Source organism: Diabrotica virgifera, chromosome 9 (genome assembly GCF_917563875.1).
Source record: "Diabrotica virgifera virgifera chromosome 9, PGI_DIABVI_V3a".
Classification (NCBI taxonomy): Eukaryota; Metazoa; Arthropoda; class Insecta; order Coleoptera; family Chrysomelidae; genus Diabrotica; species Diabrotica virgifera.
The window spans coordinates 155,723,048-155,746,891 of NC_065451.1; the positions used below are offsets into that span (position 1 = coordinate 155,723,048).

The 23,844-nt window shown below is 39.8% G+C and overlaps 1 protein-coding gene across 1 annotated transcript in view; it reads left to right on the plus strand.

Moving 5' to 3' along the window:
• LOC114342101 (fibrillin-1) overlaps positions 1–23,844 on the plus strand; it is a 423,761-nt gene that overhangs the window by 321,969 nt on the left and 77,948 nt on the right. The window contains exon 8 of the mRNA XM_050661746.1: positions 21,005–21,937. Coding sequence (XP_050517703.1) covers positions 21,005–21,937 — 933 coding nt within the window. The remainder of the gene's footprint in view (positions 1–21,004; positions 21,938–23,844) is intronic.

Genomic DNA, 23,844 nt, shown 5'->3' on the forward strand with positions numbered 1-23,844 from the left:
TGAATGTCTACGAATGTTCTTAGGACATTCAAAGTATATTTTTTAGACATTCTCTGAAATATATCGTCAGTGATGTGACAATACCTCCTATATGTTTTTTCATGAGTTTTGCAGGAGACGAAAAACATTTTTTTAAAGTCACCTCCTGTTTTCATACGTAAGTTTTGACTTGTTTTGTAGTAAATAGATAGTTGAATTTACTACAAAAAAAGTCAAAAAATATATGAAAACAGGAGGTGGCCCAAACAAGTTTTTAGTCTCTCTTACAAATCTCATGAAAAAACAGATAGGAGGTATTGTCACATCACTGACAATATGTGGCCATACCAAATAATACATCCTTGATAAATATAAACATTTTTATTGCACAAAATCTTTTCATACATTTTTTTAATGTAATTTACTGATATTCCTATAAAAAAATGTGTCACATTTGCTTTGTAAACCTTTTTTTTGCCTTTCGTAGCCACATATTTCGTTTTCTTCCTGGTTTTTTGTAGACCACTTCTCTCAGCTGATTCTAAAAAAATTAAAATAAATGGTAATTTTTCTATCCTTTACAATTAACAATCAGAAGGAATATTACCTATTTACAGGTAATAATATGGATAAATAATAATAAAATAAATATTAAATAATATTTAAATAAATAATAAATAATATTTTGTCTTTTGACAATGACGTTAAATGTAGAAGTAGAAATCTTAATAAAATTATTTTTTCAAGTAAATTGTGGCTTATTTCCCAATTAGAATAGTTCATTACAAAAATGCCACAAAGAAATAGCTTTTTCAAAAAGAAATAAGTATTTGTTTTATTATATTTATTGTTTTTATTATTTACTTTAAAGTAAGATTATAACTTAATTCTTGTTTTCTATTTCTGATGTTTTTATTTATTTACATTGAATATTAATCAAATAATTAAACACTATCAACTTACATCTGTGATGTAGATAATGAAGTGCAAGGGATCTATATTGTACGGACTGTATTATTAATTAGGTTAAGCATATTACCTGTGTGACTGTGACATAAGCTATTGGAACAGCAGTCTCTCAATGAACAGATGAAAGTGAAGTTCTGTCAATATCTTTTTCTAAAAAATGTTTTGAACATACTCCTCTATTAACAAATCTGTTCTATACTTCACACCTTTCAGGATCTGCTGGAAAGCTAAAAATACAAATATATGCATTACTAAGCATTATTAACAAATTTATATTTTAAATAAAAAATATGATTAATGAACTCAAAAATATTATAAAACAGTTTAGAAATTAGACTAAGTTTTCACTCTAATGGCATATAACATATCCCACCAGAATGAAAACAATGGGAACCTTCTCTGGTTACACCTCCGAGGCTTCTACAATTTGCAAGCCATACGGATGCTGAGACTAAGGAAGATGAGGGAATTCTACAATTTACAATTCACGTCACATCTGCTCAGCGCGGTAAAGTTCCAACGAGACTGGTTCCCTTCATACTCCACACAGAGTAAATGTAAATCAAAAATGAATAACCATTTTCAATTTCGTTGCAAAACGAAAATACAGCCGAACCATATTCCAGTCCAATCAGAGAGTGCTGCAAGCACCTCTACCGGTTTCGAAACTTATTAGTCTCTCATCAGGAGGCACATATGCTGCTCTCCCTGATCCAACCAAAACAAACCCCAGCGTGCAGTCCCGAATTGCAACGAACGAAATGGCATAGATGCCCTAGCGGCAACTGCTAGCAAAAGACTAAGTTTTCACTCTAATGGCATATAACATATCCCACCAGAATGAAAACAATGGGAACCTTCTCTGGTTACACCTCCGAGGCTTCTACAATTTGCAAGCCATACGGATGCTGAGACTAAGGAAGATGAGGGAATTCTACAATTTACAATTCACGTCACATCTGCTCAGCGCGGTAAAGTTCCAACGAGACTGGTTCCCTTCATACTCCACACAGAGTAAATGTAAATCAAAAATGAATAACCATTTTCAATTTCGTTGCAAAACGAAAATACAGCCGAACCATATTCCAGTCCAATCAGAGAGTGCTGCAAGCACCTCTACCGGTTTCGAAACTTATTAGTCTCTCATCAGGAGGCACATATGCTGCTCTCCCTGATCCAACCAAAACAAACCCCAGCGTGCAGTCCCGAATTGCAACGAACGAAATGGCATAGATGCCCTAGCGGCAACTGCTAGCAAAAGACTAAGTTTTCACTCTAATGGCATATAACATATCCCACCAGAATGAAAACAATGGGAACCTTCTCTGGTTACACCTCCGAGGCTTCTACAATTTGCAAGCCATACGGATGCTGAGACTAAGGAAGATGAGGGAATTCTACAATTTACAATTCACGTCACATCTGCTCAGCGCGGTAAAGTTCCAACGAGACTGGTTCCCTTCATACTCCACACAGAGTAAATGTAAATCAAAAATGAATAACCATTTTCAATTTCGTTGCAAAACGAAAATACAGCCGAACCATATTCCAGTCCAATCAGAGAGTGCTGCAAGCACCTCTACCGGTTTCGAAACTTATTAGTCTCTCATCAGGAGGCACATATGCTGCTCTCCCTGATCCAACCAAAACAAACCCCAGCGTGCAGTCCCGAATTGCAACGAACGAAATGGCATAGATGCCCTAGCGGCAACTGCTAGCAAAAGACTAAGTTTTCACTCTAATGGCATATAACATATCCCACCAGAATGAAAACAATGGGAACCTTCTCTGGTTACACCTCCGAGGCTTCTACAATTTGCAAGCCATACGGATGCTGAGACTAAGGAAGATGAGGGAATTCTACAATTTACAATTCACGTCACATCTGCTCAGCGCGGTAAAGTTCCAACGAGACTGGTTCCCTTCATACTCCACACAGAGTAAATGTAAATCAAAAATGAATAACCATTTTCAATTTCGTTGCAAAACGAAAATACAGCCGAACCATATTCCAGTCCAATCAGAGAGTGCTGCAAGCACCTCTACCGGTTTCGAAACTTATTAGTCTCTCATCAGGAGGCACATATGCTGCTCTCCCTGATCCAACCAAAACAAACCCCAGCGTGCAGTCCCGAATTGCAACGAACGAAATGGCATAGATGCCCTAGCGGCAACTGCTAGCAAAAGACTAAGTTTTCACTCTAATGGCATATAACATATCCCACCAGAATGAAAACAATGGGAACCTTCTCTGGTTACACCTCCGAGGCTTCTACAATTTGCAAGCCATACGGATGCTGAGACTAAGGAAGATGAGGGAATTCTACAATTTACAATTCACGTCACATCTGCTCAGCGCGGTAAAGTTCCAACGAGACTGGTTCCCTTCATACTCCACACAGAGTAAATGTAAATCAAAAATGAATAACCATTTTCAATTTCGTTGCAAAACGAAAATACAGCCGAACCATATTCCAGTCCAATCAGAGAGTGCTGCAAGCACCTCTACCGGTTTCGAAACTTATTAGTCTCTCATCAGGAGGCACATATGCTGCTCTCCCTGATCCAACCAAAACAAACCCCAGCGTGCAGTCCCGAATTGCAACGAACGAAATGGCATAGATGCCCTAGCGGCAACTGCTAGCAAAAGACTAAGTTTTCACTCTAATGGCATATAACATATCCCACCAGAATGAAAACAATGGGAACCTTCTCTGGTTACACCTCCGAGGCTTCTACAATTTGCAAGCCATACGGATGCTGAGACTAAGGAAGATGAGGGAATTCTACAATTTACAATTCACGTCACATCTGCTCAGCGCGGTAAAGTTCCAACGAGACTGGTTCCCTTCATACTCCACACAGAGTAAATGTAAATCAAAAATGAATAACCATTTTCAATTTCGTTGCAAAACGAAAATACAGCCGAACCATATTCCAGTCCAATCAGAGAGTGCTGCAAGCACCTCTACCGGTTTCGAAACTTATTAGTCTCTCATCAGGAGGCACATATGCTGCTCTCCCTGATCCAACCAAAACAAACCCCAGCGTGCAGTCCCGAATTGCAACGAACGAAATGGCATAGATGCCCTAGCGGCAACTGCTAGCAAAAGACTAAGTTTTCACTCTAATGGCATATAACATATCCCACCAGAATGAAAACAATGGGAACCTTCTCTGGTTACACCTCCGAGGCTTCTACAATTTGCAAGCCATACGGATGCTGAGACTAAGGAAGATGAGGGAATTCTACAATTTACAATTCACGTCACATCTGCTCAGCGCGGTAAAGTTCCAACGAGACTGGTTCCCTTCATACTCCACACAGAGTAAATGTAAATCAAAAATGAATAACCATTTTCAATTTCGTTGCAAAACGAAAATACAGCCGAACCATATTCCAGTCCAATCAGAGAGTGCTGCAAGCACCTCTACCGGTTTCGAAACTTATTAGTCTCTCATCAGGAGGCACATATGCTGCTCTCCCTGATCCAACCAAAACAAACCCCAGCGTGCAGTCCCGAATTGCAACGAACGAAATGGCATAGATGCCCTAGCGGCAACTGCTAGCAAAAGACTAAGTTTTCACTCTAATGGCATATAACATATCCCACCAGAATGAAAACAATGGGAACCTTCTCTGGTTACACCTCCGAGGCTTCTACAATTTGCAAGCCATACGGATGCTGAGACTAAGGAAGATGAGGGAATTCTACAATTTACAATTCACGTCACATCTGCTCAGCGCGGTAAAGTTCCAACGAGACTGGTTCCCTTCATACTCCACACAGAGTAAATGTAAATCAAAAATGAATAACCATTTTCAATTTCGTTGCAAAACGAAAATACAGCCGAACCATATTCCAGTCCAATCAGAGAGTGCTGCAAGCACCTCTACCGGTTTCGAAACTTATTAGTCTCTCATCAGGAGGCACATATGCTGCTCTCCCTGATCCAACCAAAACAAACCCCAGCGTGCAGTCCCGAATTGCAACGAACGAAATGGCATAGATGCCCTAGCGGCAACTGCTAGCAAAAGACTAAGTTTTCACTCTAATGGCATATAACATATCCCACCAGAATGAAAACAATGGGAACCTTCTCTGGTTACACCTCCGAGGCTTCTACAATTTGCAAGCCATACGGATGCTGAGACTAAGGAAGATGAGGGAATTCTACAATTTACAATTCACGTCACATCTGCTCAGCGCGGTAAAGTTCCAACGAGACTGGTTCCCTTCATACTCCACACAGAGTAAATGTAAATCAAAAATGAATAACCATTTTCAATTTCGTTGCAAAACGAAAATACAGCCGAACCATATTCCAGTCCAATCAGAGAGTGCTGCAAGCACCTCTACCGGTTTCGAAACTTATTAGTCTCTCATCAGGAGGCACATATGCTGCTCTCCCTGATCCAACCAAAACAAACCCCAGCGTGCAGTCCCGAATTGCAACGAACGAAATGGCATAGATGCCCTAGCGGCAACTGCTAGCAAAAGACTAAGTTTTCACTCTAATGGCATATAACATATCCCACCAGAATGAAAACAATGGGAACCTTCTCTGGTTACACCTCCGAGGCTTCTACAATTTGCAAGCCATACGGATGCTGAGACTAAGGAAGATGAGGGAATTCTACAATTTACAATTCACGTCACATCTGCTCAGCGCGGTAAAGTTCCAACGAGACTGGTTCCCTTCATACTCCACACAGAGTAAATGTAAATCAAAAATGAATAACCATTTTCAATTTCGTTGCAAAACGAAAATACAGCCGAACCATATTCCAGTCCAATCAGAGAGTGCTGCAAGCACCTCTACCGGTTTCGAAACTTATTAGTCTCTCATCAGGAGGCACATATGCTGCTCTCCCTGATCCAACCAAAACAAACCCCAGCGTGCAGTCCCGAATTGCAACGAACGAAATGGCATAGATGCCCTAGCGGCAACTGCTAGCAAAAGACTAAGTTTTCACTCTAATGGCATATAACATATCCCACCAGAATGAAAACAATGGGAACCTTCTCTGGTTACACCTCCGAGGCTTCTACAATTTGCAAGCCATACGGATGCTGAGACTAAGGAAGATGAGGGAATTCTACAATTTACAATTCACGTCACATCTGCTCAGCGCGGTAAAGTTCCAACGAGACTGGTTCCCTTCATACTCCACACAGAGTAAATGTAAATCAAAAATGAATAACCATTTTCAATTTCGTTGCAAAACGAAAATACAGCCGAACCATATTCCAGTCCAATCAGAGAGTGCTGCAAGCACCTCTACCGGTTTCGAAACTTATTAGTCTCTCATCAGGAGGCACATATGCTGCTCTCCCTGATCCAACCAAAACAAACCCCAGCGTGCAGTCCCGAATTGCAACGAACGAAATGGCATAGATGCCCTAGCGGCAACTGCTAGCAAAAGACTAAGTTTTCACTCTAATGGCATATAACATATCCCACCAGAATGAAAACAATGGGAACCTTCTCTGGTTACACCTCCGAGGCTTCTACAATTTGCAAGCCATACGGATGCTGAGACTAAGGAAGATGAGGGAATTCTACAATTTACAATTCACGTCACATCTGCTCAGCGCGGTAAAGTTCCAACGAGACTGGTTCCCTTCATACTCCACACAGAGTAAATGTAAATCAAAAATGAATAACCATTTTCAATTTCGTTGCAAAACGAAAATACAGCCGAACCATATTCCAGTCCAATCAGAGAGTGCTGCAAGCACCTCTACCGGTTTCGAAACTTATTAGTCTCTCATCAGGAGGCACATATGCTGCTCTCCCTGATCCAACCAAAACAAACCCCAGCGTGCAGTCCCGAATTGCAACGAACGAAATGGCATAGATGCCCTAGCGGCAACTGCTAGCAAAAGACTAAGTTTTCACTCTAATGGCATATAACATATCCCACCAGAATGAAAACAATGGGAACCTTCTCTGGTTACACCTCCGAGGCTTCTACAATTTGCAAGCCATACGGATGCTGAGACTAAGGAAGATGAGGGAATTCTACAATTTACAATTCACGTCACATCTGCTCAGCGCGGTAAAGTTCCAACGAGACTGGTTCCCTTCATACTCCACACAGAGTAAATGTAAATCAAAAATGAATAACCATTTTCAATTTCGTTGCAAAACGAAAATACAGCCGAACCATATTCCAGTCCAATCAGAGAGTGCTGCAAGCACCTCTACCGGTTTCGAAACTTATTAGTCTCTCATCAGGAGGCACATATGCTGCTCTCCCTGATCCAACCAAAACAAACCCCAGCGTGCAGTCCCGAATTGCAACGAACGAAATGGCATAGATGCCCTAGCGGCAACTGCTAGCAAAAGACTAAGTTTTCACTCTAATGGCATATAACATATCCCACCAGAATGAAAACAATGGGAACCTTCTCTGGTTACACCTCCGAGGCTTCTACAATTTGCAAGCCATACGGATGCTGAGACTAAGGAAGATGAGGGAATTCTACAATTTACAATTCACGTCACATCTGCTCAGCGCGGTAAAGTTCCAACGAGACTGGTTCCCTTCATACTCCACACAGAGTAAATGTAAATCAAAAATGAATAACCATTTTCAATTTCGTTGCAAAACGAAAATACAGCCGAACCATATTCCAGTCCAATCAGAGAGTGCTGCAAGCACCTCTACCGGTTTCGAAACTTATTAGTCTCTCATCAGGAGGCACATATGCTGCTCTCCCTGATCCAACCAAAACAAACCCCAGCGTGCAGTCCCGAATTGCAACGAACGAAATGGCATAGATGCCCTAGCGGCAACTGCTAGCAAAAGACTAAGTTTTCACTCTAATGGCATATAACATATCCCACCAGAATGAAAACAATGGGAACCTTCTCTGGTTACACCTCCGAGGCTTCTACAATTTGCAAGCCATACGGATGCTGAGACTAAGGAAGATGAGGGAATTCTACAATTTACAATTCACGTCACATCTGCTCAGCGCGGTAAAGTTCCAACGAGACTGGTTCCCTTCATACTCCACACAGAGTAAATGTAAATCAAAAATGAATAACCATTTTCAATTTCGTTGCAAAACGAAAATACAGCCGAACCATATTCCAGTCCAATCAGAGAGTGCTGCAAGCACCTCTACCGGTTTCGAAACTTATTAGTCTCTCATCAGGAGGCACATATGCTGCTCTCCCTGATCCAACCAAAACAAACCCCAGCGTGCAGTCCCGAATTGCAACGAACGAAATGGCATAGATGCCCTAGCGGCAACTGCTAGCAAAAGACTAAGTTTTCACTCTAATGGCATATAACATATCCCACCAGAATGAAAACAATGGGAACCTTCTCTGGTTACACCTCCGAGGCTTCTACAATTTGCAAGCCATACGGATGCTGAGACTAAGGAAGATGAGGGAATTCTACAATTTACAATTCACGTCACATCTGCTCAGCGCGGTAAAGTTCCAACGAGACTGGTTCCCTTCATACTCCACACAGAGTAAATGTAAATCAAAAATGAATAACCATTTTCAATTTCGTTGCAAAACGAAAATACAGCCGAACCATATTCCAGTCCAATCAGAGAGTGCTGCAAGCACCTCTACCGGTTTCGAAACTTATTAGTCTCTCATCAGGAGGCACATATGCTGCTCTCCCTGATCCAACCAAAACAAACCCCAGCGTGCAGTCCCGAATTGCAACGAACGAAATGGCATAGATGCCCTAGCGGCAACTGCTAGCAAAAGACTAAGTTTTCACTCTAATGGCATATAACATATCCCACCAGAATGAAAACAATGGGAACCTTCTCTGGTTACACCTCCGAGGCTTCTACAATTTGCAAGCCATACGGATGCTGAGACTAAGGAAGATGAGGGAATTCTACAATTTACAATTCACGTCACATCTGCTCAGCGCGGTAAAGTTCCAACGAGACTGGTTCCCTTCATACTCCACACAGAGTAAATGTAAATCAAAAATGAATAACCATTTTCAATTTCGTTGCAAAACGAAAATACAGCCGAACCATATTCCAGTCCAATCAGAGAGTGCTGCAAGCACCTCTACCGGTTTCGAAACTTATTAGTCTCTCATCAGGAGGCACATATGCTGCTCTCCCTGATCCAACCAAAACAAACCCCAGCGTGCAGTCCCGAATTGCAACGAACGAAATGGCATAGATGCCCTAGCGGCAACTGCTAGCAAAAGACTAAGTTTTCACTCTAATGGCATATAACATATCCCACCAGAATGAAAACAATGGGAACCTTCTCTGGTTACACCTCCGAGGCTTCTACAATTTGCAAGCCATACGGATGCTGAGACTAAGGAAGATGAGGGAATTCTACAATTTACAATTCACGTCACATCTGCTCAGCGCGGTAAAGTTCCAACGAGACTGGTTCCCTTCATACTCCACACAGAGTAAATGTAAATCAAAAATGAATAACCATTTTCAATTTCGTTGCAAAACGAAAATACAGCCGAACCATATTCCAGTCCAATCAGAGAGTGCTGCAAGCACCTCTACCGGTTTCGAAACTTATTAGTCTCTCATCAGGAGGCACATATGCTGCTCTCCCTGATCCAACCAAAACAAACCCCAGCGTGCAGTCCCGAATTGCAACGAACGAAATGGCATAGATGCCCTAGCGGCAACTGCTAGCAAAAGACTAAGTTTTCACTCTAATGGCATATAACATATCCCACCAGAATGAAAACAATGGGAACCTTCTCTGGTTACACCTCCGAGGCTTCTACAATTTGCAAGCCATACGGATGCTGAGACTAAGGAAGATGAGGGAATTCTACAATTTACAATTCACGTCACAACTGCTCAGCGCGGTAAAGTTCCAACGAGACTGGTTCCCTTCATACTCCACACAGAGTAAATGTAAATCAAAAATGAATAACCATTTTCAATTTCGTTGCAAAACGAAAATACAGCCGAACCATATTCCAGTCCAATCAGAGAGTGCTGCAAGCACCTCTACCGGTTTCGAAACTTATTAGTCTCTCATCAGGAGGCACATATGCTGCTCTCCCTGATCCAACCAAAACAAACCCCAGCGTGCAGTCCCGAATTGCAACGAACGAAATGGCATAGATGCCCTAGCGGCAACTGCTAGCAAAAGACTAAGTTTTCACTCTAATGGCATATAACATATCCCACCAGAATGAAAACAATGGGAACCTTCTCTGGTTACACCTCCGAGGCTTCTACAATTTGCAAGCCATACGGATGCTGAGACTAAGGAAGATGAGGGAATTCTACAATTTACAATTCACGTCACATCTGCTCAGCGCGGTAAAGTTCCAACGAGACTGGTTCCCTTCATACTCCACACAGAGTAAATGTAAATCAAAAATGAATAACCATTTTCAATTTCGTTGCAAAACGAAAATACAGCCGAACCATATTCCAGTCCAATCAGAGAGTGCTGCAAGCACCTCTACCGGTTTCGAAACTTATTAGTCTCTCATCAGGAGGCACATATGCTGCTCTCCCTGATCCAACCAAAACAAACCCCAGCGTGCAGTCCCGAATTGCAACGAACGAAATGGCATAGATGCCCTAGCGGCAACTGCTAGCAAAAGACTAAGTTTTCACTCTAATGGCATATAACATATCCCACCAGAATGAAAACAATGGGAACCTTCTCTGGTTACACCTCCGAGGCTTCTACAATTTGCAAGCCATACGGATGCTGAGACTAAGGAAGATGAGGGAATTCTACAATTTACAATTCACGTCACATCTGCTCAGCGCGGTAAAGTTCCAACGAGACTGGTTCCCTTCATACTCCACACAGAGTAAATGTAAATCAAAAATGAATAACCATTTTCAATTTCGTTGCAAAACGAAAATACAGCCGAACCATATTCCAGTCCAATCAGAGAGTGCTGCAAGCACCTCTACCGGTTTCGAAACTTATTAGTCTCTCATCAGGAGGCACATATGCTGCTCTCCCTGATCCAACCAAAACAAACCCCAGCGTGCAGTCCCGAATTGCAACGATTTCATTCTGGTGGGATATGTTATATGCCATTAGAGTGAAAACTTAGTCTTTTGCTAGCAGTTGCCGCTAGGGCATCTATGCCATTTCGTTCGTTGCAATTCGGGACTGCACGCTGGGGTTTGTTTTGGTTGGATCAGGGAGAGCAGCATATGTGCCTCCTGATGAGAGACTAATAAGTTTCGAAACCGGTAGAGGTGCTTGCAGCACTCTCTGATTGGACTGGAATATGGTTCGGCTGTATTTTCGTTTTGCAACGAAATTGAAAATGGTTATTCATTTTTGATTTACATTTACTCTGTGTGGAGTATGAAGGGAACCAGTCTCGTTGGAACTTTACCGCGCTGAGCAGATGTGACGTGAATTGTAAATTGTAGAATTCCCTCATCTTCCTTAGTCTCAGCATCCGTATGGCTTGCAAATTGTAGAAGCCTCGGAGGTGTAACCAGAGAAGGTTCCCATTGTTTTCATTCTGGTGGGATATGTTATATGCCATTAGAGTGAAAACTTAGTCTTTTGCTAGCAGTTGCCGCTAGGGCATCTATGCCATTTCGTTCGTTGCAATTCGGGACTGCACGCTGGGGTTTGTTTTGGTTGGATCAGGGAGAGCAGCATATGTGCCTCCTGATGAGAGACTAATAAGTTTCGAAACCGGTAGAGGTGCTTGCAGCACTCTCTGATTGGACTGGAATATGGTTCGGCTGTATTTTCGTTTTGCAACGAAATTGAAAATGGTTATTCATTTTTGATTTACATTTACTCTGTGTGGAGTATGAAGGGAACCAGTCTCGTTGGAACTTTACCGCGCTGAGCAGATGTGACGTGAATTGTAAATTGTAGAATTCCCTCATCTTCCTTAGTCTCAGCATCCGTATGGCTTGCAAATTGTAGAAGCCTCGGAGGTGTAACCAGAGAAGGTTCCCATTGTTTTCATTCTGGTGGGATATGTTATATGCCATTAGAGTGAAAACTTAGTCTTTTGCTAGCAGTTGCCGCTAGGGCATCTATGCCATTTCGTTCGTTGCAATTCGGGACTGCACGCTGGGGTTTGTTTTGGTTGGATCAGGGAGAGCAGCATATGTGCCTCCTGATGAGAGACTAATAAGTTTCGAAACCGGTAGAGGTGCTTGCAGCACTCTCTGATTGGACTGGAATATGGTTCGGCTGTATTTTCGTTTTGCAACGAAATTGAAAATGGTTATTCATTTTTGATTTACATTTACTCTGTGTGGAGTATGAAGGGAACCAGTCTCGTTGGAACTTTACCGCGCTGAGCAGATGTGACGTGAATTGTAAATTGTAGAATTCCCTCATCTTCCTTAGTCTCAGCATCCGTATGGCTTGCAAATTGTAGAAGCCTCGGAGGTGTAACCAGAGAAGGTTCCCATTGTTTTCATTCTGGTGGGATATGTTATATGCCATTAGAGTGAAAACTTAGTCTTTTGCTAGCAGTTGCCGCTAGGGCATCTATGCCATTTCGTTCGTTGCAATTCGGGACTGCACGCTGGGGTTTGTTTTGGTTGGATCAGGGAGAGCAGCATATGTGCCTCCTGATGAGAGACTAATAAGTTTCGAAACCGGTAGAGGTGCTTGCAGCACTCTCTGATTGGACTGGAATATGGTTCGGCTGTATTTTCGTTTTGCAACGAAATTGAAAATGGTTATTCATTTTTGATTTACATTTACTCTGTGTGGAGTATGAAGGGAACCAGTCTCGTTGGAACTTTACCGCGCTGAGCAGATGTGACGTGAATTGTAAATTGTAGAATTCCCTCATCTTCCTTAGTCTCAGCATCCGTATGGCTTGCAAATTGTAGAAGCCTCGGAGGTGTAACCAGAGAAGGTTCCCATTGTTTTCATTCTGGTGGGATATGTTATATGCCATTAGAGTGAAAACTTAGTCTTTTGCTAGCAGTTGCCGCTAGGGCATCTATGCCATTTCGTTCGTTGCAATTCGGGACTGCACGCTGGGGTTTGTTTTGGTTGGATCAGGGAGAGCAGCATATGTGCCTCCTGATGAGAGACTAATAAGTTTCGAAACCGGTAGAGGTGCTTGCAGCACTCTCTGATTGGACTGGAATATGGTTCGGCTGTATTTTCGTTTTGCAACGAAATTGAAAATGGTTATTCATTTTTGATTTACATTTACTCTGTGTGGAGTATGAAGGGAACCAGTCTCGTTGGAACTTTACCGCGCTGAGCAGATGTGACGTGAATTGTAAATTGTAGAATTCCCTCATCTTCCTTAGTCTCAGCATCCGTATGGCTTGCAAATTGTAGAAGCCTCGGAGGTGTAACCAGAGAAGGTTCCCATTGTTTTCATTCTGGTGGGATATGTTATATGCCATTAGAGTGAAAACTTAGTCTTTTGCTAGCAGTTGCCGCTAGGGCATCTATGCCATTTCGTTCGTTGCAATTCGGGACTGCACGCTGGGGTTTGTTTTGGTTGGATCAGGGAGAGCAGCATATGTGCCTCCTGATGAGAGACTAATAAGTTTCGAAACCGGTAGAGGTGCTTGCAGCACTCTCTGATTGGACTGGAATATGGTTCGGCTGTATTTTCGTTTTGCAACGAAATTGAAAATGGTTATTCATTTTTGATTTACATTTACTCTGTGTGGAGTATGAAGGGAACCAGTCTCGTTGGAACTTTACCGCGCTGAGCAGATGTGACGTGAATTGTAAATTGTAGAATTCCCTCATCTTCCTTAGTCTCAGCATCCGTATGGCTTGCAAATTGTAGAAGCCTCGGAGGTGTAACCAGAGAAGGTTCCCATTGTTTTCATTCTGGTGGGATATGTTATATGCCATTAGAGTGAAAACTTAGTCTTTTGCTAGCAGTTGCCGCTAGGGCATCTATGCCATTTCGTTCGTTGCAATTCGGGACTGCACGCTGGGGTTTGTTTTGGTTGGATCAGGGAGAGCAGCATATGTGCCTCCTGATGAGAGACTAATAAGTTTCGAAACCGGTAGAGGTGCTTGCAGCACTCTCTGATTGGACTGGAATATGGTTCGGCTGTATTTTCGTTTTGCAACGAAATTGAAAATGGTTATTCATTTTTGATTTACATTTACTCTGTGTGGAGTATGAAGGGAACCAGTCTCGTTGGAACTTTACCGCGCTGAGCAGATGTGACGTGAATTGTAAATTGTAGAATTCCCTCATCTTCCTTAGTCTCAGCATCCGTATGGCTTGCAAATTGTAGAAGCCTCGGAGGTGTAACCAGAGAAGGTTCCCATTGTTTTCATTCTGGTGGGATATGTTATATGCCATTAGAGTGAAAACTTAGTCTTTTGCTAGCAGTTGCCGCTAGGGCATCTATGCCATTTCGTTCGTTGCAATTCGGGACTGCACGCTGGGGTTTGTTTTGGTTGGATCAGGGAGAGCAGCATATGTGCCTCCTGATGAGAGACTAATAAGTTTCGAAACCGGTAGAGGTGCTTGCAGCACTCTCTGATTGGACTGGAATATGGTTCGGCTGTATTTTCGTTTTGCAACGAAATTGAAAATGGTTATTCATTTTTGATTTACATTTACTCTGTGTGGAGTATGAAGGGAACCAGTCTCGTTGGAACTTTACCGCGCTGAGCAGATGTGACGTGAATTGTAAATTGTAGAATTCCCTCATCTTCCTTAGTCTCAGCATCCGTATGGCTTGCAAATTGTAGAAGCCTCGGAGGTGTAACCAGAGAAGGTTCCCATTGTTTTCATTCTGGTGGGATATGTTATATGCCATTAGAGTGAAAACTTAGTCTTTTGCTAGCAGTTGCCGCTAGGGCATCTATGCCATTTCGTTCGTTGCAATTCGGGACTGCACGCTGGGGTTTGTTTTGGTTGGATCAGGGAGAGCAGCATATGTGCCTCCTGATGAGAGACTAATAAGTTTCGAAACCGGTAGAGGTGCTTGCAGCACTCTCTGATTGGACTGGAATATGGTTCGGCTGTATTTTCGTTTTGCAACGAAATTGAAAATGGTTATTCATTTTTGATTTACATTTACTCTGTGTGGAGTATGAAGGGAACCAGTCTCGTTGGAACTTTACCGCGCTGAGCAGATGTGACGTGAATTGTAAATTGTAGAATTCCCTCATCTTCCTTAGTCTCAGCATCCGTATGGCTTGCAAATTGTAGAAGCCTCGGAGGTGTAACCAGAGAAGGTTCCCATTGTTTTCATTCTGGTGGGATATGTTATATGCCATTAGAGTGAAAACTTAGTCTTTTGCTAGCAGTTGCCGCTAGGGCATCTATGCCATTTCGTTCGTTGCAATTCGGGACTGCACGCTGGGGTTTGTTTTGGTTGGATCAGGGAGAGCAGCATATGTGCCTCCTGATGAGAGACTAATAAGTTTCGAAACCGGTAGAGGTGCTTGCAGCACTCTCTGATTGGACTGGAATATGGTTCGGCTGTATTTTCGTTTTGCAACGAAATTGAAAATGGTTATTCATTTTTGATTTACATTTACTCTGTGTGGAGTATGAAGGGAACCAGTCTCGTTGGAACTTTACCGCGCTGAGCAGATGTGACGTGAATTGTAAATTGTAGAATTCCCTCATCTTCCTTAGTCTCAGCATCCGTATGGCTTGCAAATTGTAGAAGCCTCGGAGGTGTAACCAGAGAAGGTTCCCATTGTTTTCATTCTGGTGGGATATGTTATATGCCATTAGAGTGAAAACTTAGTCTTTTGCTAGCAGTTGCCGCTAGGGCATCTATGCCATTTCGTTCGTTGCAATTCGGGACTGCACGCTGGGGTTTGTTTTGGTTGGATCAGGGAGAGCAGCATATGTGCCTCCTGATGAGAGACTAATAAGTTTCGAAACCGGTAGAGGTGCTTGCAGCACTCTCTGATTGGACTGGAATATGGTTCGGCTGTATTTTCGTTTTGCAACGAAATTGAAAATGGTTATTCATTTTTGATTTACATTTACTCTGTGTGGAGTATGAAGGGAACCAGTCTCGTTGGAACTTTACCGCGCTGAGCAGATGTGACGTGAATTGTAAATTGTAGAATTCCCTCATCTTCCTTAGTCTCAGCATCCGTATGGCTTGCAAATTGTAGAAGCCTCGGAGGTGTAACCAGAGAAGGTTCCCATTGTTTTCATTCTGGTGGGATATGTTATATGCCATTAGAGTGAAAACTTAGTCTTTTGCTAGCAGTTGCCGCTAGGGCATCTATGCCATTTCGTTCGTTGCAATTCGGGACTGCACGCTGGGGTTTGTTTTGGTTGGATCAGGGAGAGCAGCATATGTGCCTCCTGATGAGAGACTAATAAGTTTCGAAACCGGTAGAGGTGCTTGCAGCACTCTCTGATTGGACTGGAATATGGTTCGGCTGTATTTTCGTTTTGCAACGAAATTGAAAATGGTTATTCATTTTTGATTTACATTTACTCTGTGTGGAGTATGAAGGGAACCAGTCTCGTTGGAACTTTACCGCGCTGAGCAGATGTGACGTGAATTGTAAATTGTAGAATTCCCTCATCTTCCTTAGTCTCAGCATCCGTATGGCTTGCAAATTGTAGAAGCCTCGGAGGTGTAACCAGAGAAGGTTCCCATTGTTTTCATTCTGGTGGGATATGTTATATGCCATTAGAGTGAAAACTTAGTCTTTTGCTAGCAGTTGCCGCTAGGGCATCTATGCCATTTCGTTCGTTGCAATTCGGGACTGCACGCTGGGGTTTGTTTTGGTTGGATCAGGGAGAGCAGCATATGTGCCTCCTGATGAGAGACTAATAAGTTTCGAAACCGGTAGAGGTGCTTGCAGCACTCTCTGATTGGACTGGAATATGGTTCGGCTGTATTTTCGTTTTGCAACGAAATTGAAAATGGTTATTCATTTTTGATTTACATTTACTCTGTGTGGAGTATGAAGGGAACCAGTCTCGTTGGAACTTTACCGCGCTGAGCAGATGTGACGTGAATTGTAAATTGTAGAATTCCCTCATCTTCCTTAGTCTCAGCATCCGTATGGCTTGCAAATTGTAGAAGCCTCGGAGGTGTAACCAGAGAAGGTTCCCATTGTTTTCATTCTGGTGGGATATGTTATATGCCATTAGAGTGAAAACTTAGTCTTTTGCTAGCAGTTGCCGCTAGGGCATCTATGCCATTTCGTTCGTTGCAATTCGGGACTGCACGCTGGGGTTTGTTTTGGTTGGATCAGGGAGAGCAGCATATGTGCCTCCTGATGAGAGACTAATAAGTTTCGAAACCGGTAGAGGTGCTTGCAGCACTCTCTGATTGGACTGGAATATGGTTCGGCTGTATTTTCGTTTTGCAACGAAATTGAAAATGGTTATTCATTTTAGTTTAGAAATTGTTTATTGGTATCTTTATATTCTGTGTATTCATTAATTGGTACCATTACAGTGTGTGATCTACCGTCGTGTTTATAAACGCATACATTAACAAAAACGCAAAAAGAAGAATAATTATTTTAATTTTACAAATAATCCTTTTGTTATTATCTCTATTTACTATTTTAGTTAGGAATAAGCGAAGTTTGTGGCTTATTCGCAATTAAAATAATAAATTGATATGACCAATTATTAACTTCAAATAATTCTTCTGATTTATGCATTTTATTCACTTTGTAAAGATTTTCATTATAGTGTTCTGAGAAAAGATTAAAAAAATATGGTATCGTTTAGCCACACAGGTACGTATACAGTGCAAGTAAAAAAATCTTTACAAAGTGAATAAAATACATAAATCAGAAGAATTATTATTTTAACTGTATAAATTAAAAATTTGTCATATCAATTTACTATTTTAGTTGGAGAAAGGCTACAAAATTAGCTTATTTTGTACACTGTAGGTAATAGATAAGGAATATGTAGACTGCTTACTATATTTTACTTTTACTCTTTTGTTAACGTTTAAAAATATTCAATGACTGAAAAATTAATCGAGAAACTTTATCTACGTTACTTAAAAGATGTTTTATTAATAGTATTAGTATTAATTTATTTTCTGAAATATGAGTAATTCCTTTGTTTACATACCTATTTGCATGCTAACCTATGAATGAAACGTTATTTCTGCAGATTTTTTATCTACATTGCTTCTGCTACTACAACTGCGTTGAGAACAGGACACCATTTTATGCACTATCGTAATAATACTATTAAAGTTATATATAAAAATATCCAAATTGAAAAAATATTCTTAAAAAGCACTAATACAAATCGATACACGTTTCTTTTACGTCCTTTAGCAAAACAAAAACGATCAGGAACGGCAAGATGGCCGAAGCGAGGTCGTTCGGTGGTTGGTTGTTTTTAGTCACGTGATGCCCTCTCTAAGCGCCTTGTACACATACACGCGCGACGAATTTAAAAATGAACGCATTGAAGAATAATTATAAATGCCTCTCTTCGTTTTTGCACAAGTTTCTGTTATAAGTAATGTTATATCTGTTACAAGTATTTATTATTTGGCAGCTTAAAATATAGGAACATTGGTAGTATGTTCAAAGAATGTCTTATGATAACATTCCAGGAATAATTTAATCAGATGTTCCCCGAATGTTCCCTGAATGTCCAGGACATTCAAATATTGATAGAACTTTGGTAGTACATTCTTGGAATGTTTTGTGTTGTTAGGGATTTAAATGAACCACCCTCCTCTGTAGATTTCAGATCAACTATCTCCTCTTCTTCGACTGCCCAGTTGTCTACTGCTTCGCGCTCCATCTCACAATTCCTCCTCGAAGTGTTTCTCTGTCATTATTTTTACTAGGTAACTAATTTAATTTCCGTCTTTTCTTTTCGTAAAACTACAGTGATTTTGGTAACTCTCCCCTATCTTCTTAACTTCATGATAGAACATCCTCACATATCTTCTATCTCTTTTTCTTTCTACACGGAGCTTGCAGCTTCCATCGATTTATTCTACATTCTTGTTTTTTGCACTCGCTATTATCTCTTAATAATTCTTGTCTGGTCTTCTTCTTATCCTGTGCTATCTCCTGATACACTTCGCCAAATAAATCTTTGTTTGTACTTCTCTTGAAGTTGTCCCTAACTATTTTCTCGCTAGCTAGTCCCACGGCAGATTTAATTTGTTCTCAGGCTTGTTTTATTTGTAAATTTTGGTCATGTTGTTGAAGAATTTTATTTAGTTTTTCTTTATATTTATATTTTACTTTTCCTTCCTTAAGTTTTTCAGTATTGTACTGTCTCTTCGCTTTATTATTCGTTTTCACTTTTTCCTCCTGCCTCCTCTCATATGTGATTTTAACGAAGTAATGGTTCGAATCGATTTCAGCTCCTCTCATACTTCTTACCTTTTGAATGATATTCATGTATTTACTTTCAATCATAACATGATCTATCTGATTCCACGTCCTTCTATCTGGGGTTACGTACATACCGTTGTATACATACCTCTTTTCGCATTAATTGTGTGCTTCTGACCACTAAATTTTTCTGCATCGCAGATCCAATAAGTCTTAAACTATTATCGTTAGAAACTTCATGTTTACTGTAGTTACCAGTTACTGTCGTGTACAGAGGTTCTTTTTCCACTTGAGCATTCCAATCACCCATTATTATTTTCACAGCATGTTTAGGTAGGTGTTCGTATTCGTCATTTAGCTGTTCGTAGTAAAGATCCTTTATTTCGTCGTGATTGTCTTCTAACGGTGTCATTGCATGAATATTGAATATACTCCAGTTTCTTTTAATACTTTTAGTTCATATTGTCCTTAATACCTTTAGATGCCAAAAAACCAGTTCCGAGCTTTTTATTTTTCTCCACTTTAAAAGAGCAGCATGGGTATATTATTTTATTTCAGTTATTTCCTATCCTAATTATTTTGTCTCCTGCACAGCTACTAAATCAATTTTATACTGCCTTGCCTGATTTATTAGTTCGTTTAGTGCATCTTTATAAAAGTTTCCTCTCACATTCCATATTGCTAGCCGTTATCTTCTCTTTCTTTTTTTCTCTTTTGTTCTTGTCTTGTCGTATTTTATTTCCATAGTTCGTAATCCTTTTCTTCACATTGTTCGCCGCCATTTTATTCTTTTTCATACTAGTGCTTAGCTTTATGCTTTGCTCTCTACCACTAATGTTTATTTCATGCCATAGCAGCGCCGTATTTAATGATTGGAGTATATTTTCCAATACCCTACTTTCACGCTTCCATACGACATATTCCGTACGACATATTTCTGTACAATTCTGTCGTCCTTTGATAGGTTGTCGTTGATATAAACTAGATCTTCTCTTCGATATCCCAATTTACTTTTTTGTATGATTTTTCTTTTAACCTCTTTCTTGTAAAGCTCAAAGAGACAGACAAACTTTACAGCCTCTTCTATTTTTTAAACATTTACTGTTAATTCTATCTGCATAAAATTTCCCATGGCATTTTCTAGGTCCTACGTACCCTAGACTCTAGGGTATCTGGGAAATTTGTGTCTATGTTTAAGCCGTGTATCTATGTGTATTTTTACGCCTTTTTTTATTTTCCAAACTTTAAAGACTTTCTTTTATTAAAAAAGCTACCTGTTTTAGTTTCGTGTTTTCTTCTCTTAATGTTATATCCTCTTGTCTTAACTCTCTTATTTCTTCTCTATATTCTTTTTGCTCATTTTATGCTTTTTATGGATGGGAAATCTGCCTATTTTTCGACTTTTTCTAAAAGCACGTTGTAACTCTTCCCCTTGATCTCCTTTTCTTTTCTTGTCCCTTTGTCTGTATTGTTACTCGCTTGCGATTCTAAATCGACCTTTGCCATTGTCTTCACTGCTTATTACGTATGGTCTGTTTCACTGCAACAAATGCCTCGCCCGGATCGACCCCTCTGAAGCTTGATATTTCTTAGTGTAACGTATTGTGCAGTATATATTCAAGTCTCCCTAATACAGGACTTCACTTTAGACTTGGGAACATCTTGCTTGAACAGAAAATAACTTTCATTTAAGGTACTAAATCTAGATTAGATATAGAAAATGGATGAGTTATTAGTTATTAAATTAATCATGTGTAATGCTATTTGTAGGAAAAATAGCCTACCTCTAACTATTTTTCTTTTACAGGTGGTTATGAATGTTCCTGTCACACAGGATACAAGTTAGCTTCAGACGATGCTAGCTGTCAAGATATTGACGAGTGCACCAATGATAACGGAAACTGTACCCACATTTGCGAAAACGTTGAAGGTTCCTACTCTTGCAAATGTGAAGAAAACTACATGCTAGAAAGTGACAATCGTACTTGCAAAATTGTAGATCCCTGTTTGGAGGATAATGGAGGATGCTCACATGAATGTGTTAACAAAAATGGCATTGCTGTTTGCAAATGTCCTAAAGGGCACACATTAGAGGACCGAGATTGTTATCTTTTGGATCCGTGTTTGACCAACAACGGAGGTTGCAGCCACATCTGCGTTAACGCTAACTCAGTCGTGAGATGTGAATGTCCCAAAGACTACGAACTTATCAATAGTACAACATGTATGAGAATTAATCTTTGTTCCATTAATAATGGTAATTGTTCGCATTTTTGCGAATTCATAGACGATAAAGTTAACTGTATGTGCCCAGAATTGTATTCTCTGGAAAACGGAACTCAGTGTATTGAGATTAATCCTTGTTTTGAAAATAATGGTGGTTGTTCTCATACTTGCAGCTTTAAAAATCACAAACAATCATGTTCCTGTCCCGACACACATGAATTACATAATACAACACATTGTTTTGAGAAAAACCCTTGTTTAGAAGACAATGGTGGGTGTTCTGATATATGTATGTTCGAGAATAGTATATTGACATGTAGTTGCCCAAGAAATTACTATTTAGAAGGAAAAACCTGTTATCGAATTGACAGATGTCTTAAAGAAAATGGCGGATGTAGCCATATCTGCTTAACAGATGATGATGGTGATGTCAGTTGTATGTGTCCAGAAGGTTTTTTGTTGGGAGAAGATTTTAGTACTTGTATACCACAAGACCCTTGCTTGATTAACAATGGTAAGTAAAATTTTTGTATGTATTAGATTATTTTTCAGTTAAAACATTGTTATATACTTACTAAAATATTTAAAAAATGTATAGATAACTGTAACAAATGTTGCTGGAAGATCTGTTTTCCAGCCATATTTATTATTTCAGACATTTCTGTATCGATCTCTCTTCGTCAGTGTCTGCCACCTCATCCTCCTCTAGGTATTTGTTTTCGTTCGTACGGATATAGTGGCACCATGTAACTCGTTTGAATACATATTTCTGTCAAATTATCTCTCTCCTGTGCGTCTTGTTTTGCTTTGTAGAATGGGTAACCAGTTATATCCTTTATTTGGTCCGACCATCACATCGGAGTCTTTTCAAAAGCTCACATTCGTCCGCTTGCTTCGAATATGCTTCTTTGATGGTCCATGTTTCTGAAGCGAAGGTGTTGACTGAAAATATTAATGATCGAACAAGGCTTGATTTTGTGTTTCCTTAATGTTATTGTTACTATGTTGTATAGTACTATATACTACTAATTAAAACAAAAACTAGTATAAACTGGATACTTAACAAAAAACAAGAAACAAAGGAAAATGCCATAGAAATTAAGTAAAGTAGGAAAATAGCAGTGAAGACTAAATGGGAGAGAGTAAGAAATAAAGTAATAGAATTGATCAAGAATCAATATTAGCAAAAATCAAAAAGAAATAAATGAATAGGTTCGCTCACGTGGTAAGAATTGATCAAATTCAACTGGTAAAGATAACACTGAAAATGAGAAAGTCAAAGAAAATAAGAAGAGAGAGATGAAGAAAGAAATGTCTAGACCAAATAGAAGGATATAAAAGTAAAAAAAAGACTGTAGAGGAGATAAATTTACATATTCGTAAAAATTAGAAAGTGTGCAAAAATAGATAAATGAAAAACCGGAATCATACTCCGACACCTGAAAGGGTATGGGGGCAGGAGAAGAAGATATGAGATCTATTTTGCTACTATTTAATCAATAATCTAAATTTGCCTTCGTGGATAATTTCTCCATACCTATTTGTGTAGATCTTTGGATTTTTATAGTCGTCTTCTAGGTCTTCTCCCTTCTTCTATGGTCGTCTTCTAATACGTCTTCGTCGTAATAATATTTTTATAGTGAATTTTTATATCTTTATTGATTACACTTACAAAAACTATGGTTAAAATATAGCTTTTGTTACGAGGAACAAACACTGCTGCTGAAGATGTTATTCGAGTCACATCTCGCGCCTTGATTTTCCACTTGACGGCGAACGTATATGAATGTGGGGCATGTATACACAGGGTGTAACAAAAATACAGGTCATAAATTAAAACATTTATTCTGGGACCAAAAATAGTTCAATTAAACCTAACTTACCTTAGTAAAAATATGCACATAAAAAAAGTTACAGCCCTTTGAAGTTACAAACTGAAAATCGATTTTTTTCAATATATCGAAAACTATTAGAGATTTTTTGTTGAAACTGAACATGTGGCATTCTTATGGCAGGAATATCTTAAAAAATAACAGTGAAAATTGTACACCCCATAAAATTTTATGGGGTTTTGTTCCCCTAAACCCCCCCCCCCCAAGATTTTGTGTACGTTCCAATTAAATTATTATTGTGATACCATTATTTAAACACAATGTTTTTAAAACTTTTTTGCCTCTTAATATTTTTTGGATAAGTCAGTTTTTTCGAGATGCGGCTTCTGTTTTAATATGTTTACATAAAAATTTTATGGGGGTTTTGTTCCTTTAAAATTCCCAGATGTTTGTGTACGTTCCAATTAAACTATTATTGTGGTACCATTAGTTAAACACAGTGTTTTAAAACTTTTTTGCCTCCTAGTATTTTTTCGATAAGCGATCTTTTATCAAGATGTGGCTTAGTTTTTAATATGTTTCAAAATAG